This window comes from Hipposideros armiger, unplaced genomic scaffold (genome assembly GCF_001890085.2).
Source record: "Hipposideros armiger isolate ML-2016 unplaced genomic scaffold, ASM189008v1 scaffold_224, whole genome shotgun sequence".
Taxonomy (NCBI): domain Eukaryota; kingdom Metazoa; phylum Chordata; class Mammalia; order Chiroptera; family Hipposideridae; genus Hipposideros; species Hipposideros armiger.
Window position 1 is genome coordinate 623,911 of NW_017731574.1, and position 4,055 is coordinate 627,965.

Sequence of the window (4,055 nt, forward strand, 5' to 3'; positions counted from 1 at the left end):
CCCACCCCAAGGCGCCAAGTTCACAAGTGCCCCAGGCCTAGCCTCTGTTGGGCTGAGGAAACGCAGCCTCAACTGCCATCTGTCCCCAGACTCCCCAGGTTCTGAAATGGGCACTGCATCTACCTCAACGTTCCCCCTCAAGGAGCACCCCAGCCCCCACGGAGAGCTCCCCACTGGCCCTCCACCAGCTCCTTAAGTAGCCACCTCCTCTGAACTCTAAGAAATCACACAGGAAACGAGGCGGCCTGACAAGAAAGCTTCCCAGAGATGATCCCTCAGTGTCTGGGGGATTAATTAACTCCTCTTGCTATTTTAAATGTATAAGACAGAGGCGATGCCCGGCAGCTGTGGCCCTCCCACTGCTCAGCCCTCAGCAGTGGCCGCCTCACTGTGCCAGGAGCAAGCAGTCGCAGGCTCAGCAAGCAGCGCAGCGCATCACCTCCGGGAGAGGCTCGCAGAGACCCATCCCAGCTAGGGCCAATGAGAAACTAGGTCTGTCCGTGGGAGGGAAATGCCCAAGAGGCAAGAGCAGAAGAGCCGGCAATGCCCAAGGCCTCCTACAGACGGGTCCACAAGGCAGGAGCACCAGGGAGCTTGGCACCGTGCGAGGCATCAGGTCAGGAGGGTTCTGGTCGGAGACACGGTAGATGCTGATGGGTTATGAGGCTCATGCTTCCTCCTCCTTCAGGGTACCAGGATATCCCTGAACATCTGGGAATTCCTAGCAGTCACTGCAACCCACTCCCCTTCAAGGGAGCCTGTTGCTAGCCCTAAGGGTCCACCCCAACAGGCAAAGATGGCAAATTGCAGCTTCCCCTCCTCCTTCCCTTTGTGCGCCTTCCCAAAGGTTAGAAGCGCAAGTAGGATTAAATGCTTTTCCCTGACTCTACTCCAAGTACACAGCATTGCTCACAAATGATCGCCTGCAAAGGCCAGGCCTGAGTCCCACTCAGGAGGAACCTGAAGGTATGTGCGATTCCCCAACCAGCTGCTGGCCAGCTTTAGGTGGGGTGGGCTCTGAGTAAGTGGCTTGTGCCAGAAGCTCCCCCTAGCACTACCAATGCTACCGGCTCAGGGTCACAAGTCCTTCAACAGGCAGACTCGGTCTCCTGAACGCTAGTTCTCCGGGTCTGCATTCGGAAGTGGTCCCTGGAGAACCCTGTGTGTTGGCTGGCAGAGGAGACAGGCCCCAATGGTAGCAGGCTGCAGGTGCTGTCAGTCACCACCACAAGCCTCGTGTGACAAGGGGCTCTTACCTGGAGTCAGGGTACTTGGTGAGTGTGGCCAGGCTGCTGGTGTACATGTGGCCACCCACGTCGATATGCACAGGCGCGTTGGACTTGGTGAGCTGGGCTGGCAGTGGGATCCCCTGGGCGGCCAGGGGAGACACGGGTGACCGGGTGAGGGACAACCGGGACATGCTGCCTCCCTCCTGGGTATGGAAACAGGGCAGAAAAAGAGTTTCTTCACAATAGAGCTGTGCACTCCCTTTATTGCCAAGGTGATCACAGATCTAATCAGATCACTTGTGCCCGTGCCTGATCACATATTCAGCTGACAAATTGTGGCCACCACTGTAATTAAGTGTATTTGCATCATTTTCTTCAAAGTACCAGAGGGAACAAGAAAGATGCTTATTAGCAATAAGAAATCAAGAAAAAAATTTTTTCAAGGTGTCAGCCTCCAGGGGCATAAAACAAACTGCAAAATTCTAATTAAAGGTCGTGGGCTTATGTGTTAGATGTGAAATATCCCCTGACAAACGAATCACCAATTTGTGAATTGGGATTCAGGGGTTTTTGCAAGTTTGTCTCAGTAACGAGGCACCTCTAAATTAGTGACTTCCTCAGCACCTAAGGCGTTGAGTTTTATACATGTAGTAAATTTCACATCAAATTAAGAGCATTTTTGTTTCAAAAAATACATAATTGCACAGCCAGTCAACAGCCATCTCTTGAATGCTGCAGCTGTGAGGACGGGCAGCCAGGGCACCGGCGAGCAGGTGCCCAGGAAGAGGGCAGAGAGGTGGCCACCAGCTGCTGACCAGCCCACCCTGCTGGCTCTCACCGCGGTGCCGGCGCTGCCTTGGGCGTGAAGCGAGGACCCGCTCGGCCGCTCCTTGCGGTGAGGCATCTAGTCTTCCATTGCTGCCCGGAGTATCTGTGAGAAGCACCGATAAAACAGAGAGGGCTTACTCCTCAGTAGTGGTGGGCGCTGTGTGTCCCATGGAGTCAAAGACGCTTACGTAGTCCTTTCTGGACCCCATGCCATACCACACAGTGTTCTCCAAATTCCACCCACCACTATCCTGTTCCTATACCCCATAGCATGCCTCTGGGCCATAGCATTATTGGGTTGTCGGAAAAGTCATGATGCATTTTTGCAACAAAAAACATAGAAAAAATACGTTATGACTTTTCCAATACTTACACATACGCGCACACACACACATACATATACATTCTCTCCCCCCCCCCATGTTTTCTGGGCAGTTCCATGTCTGCTAATTCAGCTAATGACAATACTGAAACATATGCTCACCATAATTGCCCCAAACTGTTTGAGAACAAATCTGATTTTCCTGGTATTTTGGTTTAGAGCCATGTTACCAAGCGTGTCTCCTCTTGCATCAGCAGAGAACCCTGTGGACCACTGCTCCGAGATGACCCCCCCCCACAGGCCCAGGACCTCTCAGACCCCCAGAATTGTCTTATCTGTGTTTAAAGTATCCCAGCTCCCCTAGGGATCACACCCCCAAGGCGTCAGAGAGCTGTCCAGAAAGGAACTGACAGCCTCTCAGCAAATGGACCCTATCTCCTGCTCCTCCCCAGTCACTTGGTGCCTTTCCTCTGCTCCACAGCCACCTGAAAAGACTGTCCTTTAGTCTCTAGATGCCACCCAGGGCATTGTACAGGCCCTATGCAGGAGGGTGGAGAAGAGGGGGTGTTGCAGCCCTTCCCAATGACTTGGGGCTGTCTTGTGGGGTAAGAGTATGCATAGTGAATATCACCCTCCCCACGGGCTTCCACAAGCTTAACCGGGACTTGTCTCTCACAGGTGTAAACCTTTAGGAAGCAATCTTCCGTAAGGGTTGACTTTGTGCCTTGAAATACAATATCCAATTTTGAAACATGGACCAAGGTCCCATGGGCATCAAATCCTGCAAATTCAAGATTACTCTCCTAGGATTTGCTCTGCCTTGGGTGTCCTGGCAAGTTCCCTGCCATGAAACTGAGTGGAGGTGGGGGTTTGCTATTAGCAGACAGAGATGTTTAATTTATACCCTCACTGGGGGCAGCTCAGGGTCTGTCTGCCCTTTTGGCATTTCTGAGTTCCAGTTAGCTTTAAAAAAAAAAAAAAAAAAAAGCAGGTCACTTATCTCAAGGAAGTTCTGAGAAACCAAAACAGATTTCAGGAATGGGTTATACTGCCCTGGGAGGCTCTGCTGGGTGAGGAGTCAGAAGGAAAGCCACACTGAGAATAAACTATGCAGGAAGGAATTCGGATGAAAACTCTATCACAGCAGACTGCACGTTTCCCCTACTACCAGGACACCACTCAAAAGTGACACTTAACACCAAGTACCCATCACAAAAGCTGCTCAGTCCCGTTCTCACCCAGCCTCTTTTCTGTCGCAAGCACTACCTGATGTTCATGGCAAACGGGAGAGACTCACCATTGGAAGCCCCAGGCTTTACGCCTTGACCCGAACCTCCACTGCTCCCTCCGACCAACGCATCTGTGCTGGACAACGACCCTTTCCCCGAGATCACTGCTGAGGTCAGAAGCATAAAGTGGGTGCAGTGTGAGACACAAGTTCATTCCGCCAACACCAGCACCAAAACCATGACCCAGCCCCAGCACCACGGCCCTCCCGAGACAGCCTGTTGCAGGGGCCTCGGCGGTGGTGTGCACGAGAGCCTCGCGGGTTTCCAAACTGACTGGGTATTGACCCGCTTCTCAAGAGCTGCGGCGGGAGCCCCGGGTCCCGCGCCCGCCCGCCGCCCGCCGCCGAGCCCCGACAGCCTGTTGCAGGGGCCTCGGCGGTGGTGTGC

General features: G+C 53.2%; 1 protein-coding gene across 1 annotated transcript in view; it reads right to left on the reverse strand.

Moving 5' to 3' along the window:
• The window catches only part of KCTD15 (potassium channel tetramerization domain containing 15), a 14,710-nt gene extending 10,903 nt beyond the window's left edge, over positions 1-3,807 (reverse strand). The window contains exons 1-3 of the mRNA XM_019654549.1: positions 3,677-3,807; positions 2,068-2,160; positions 1,257-1,432 (exon numbers count right to left, since the gene is read on the reverse strand). Of these exons, the coding sequence (XP_019510094.1) occupies positions 1,257-1,432; positions 2,068-2,133 (242 nt within the window). The 5' untranslated portion in view covers positions 2,134-2,160; positions 3,677-3,807. The remainder of the gene's footprint in view (positions 1-1,256; positions 1,433-2,067; positions 2,161-3,676) is intronic.
• Between the last annotated feature and the right edge of the window lie 248 nt (positions 3,808-4,055).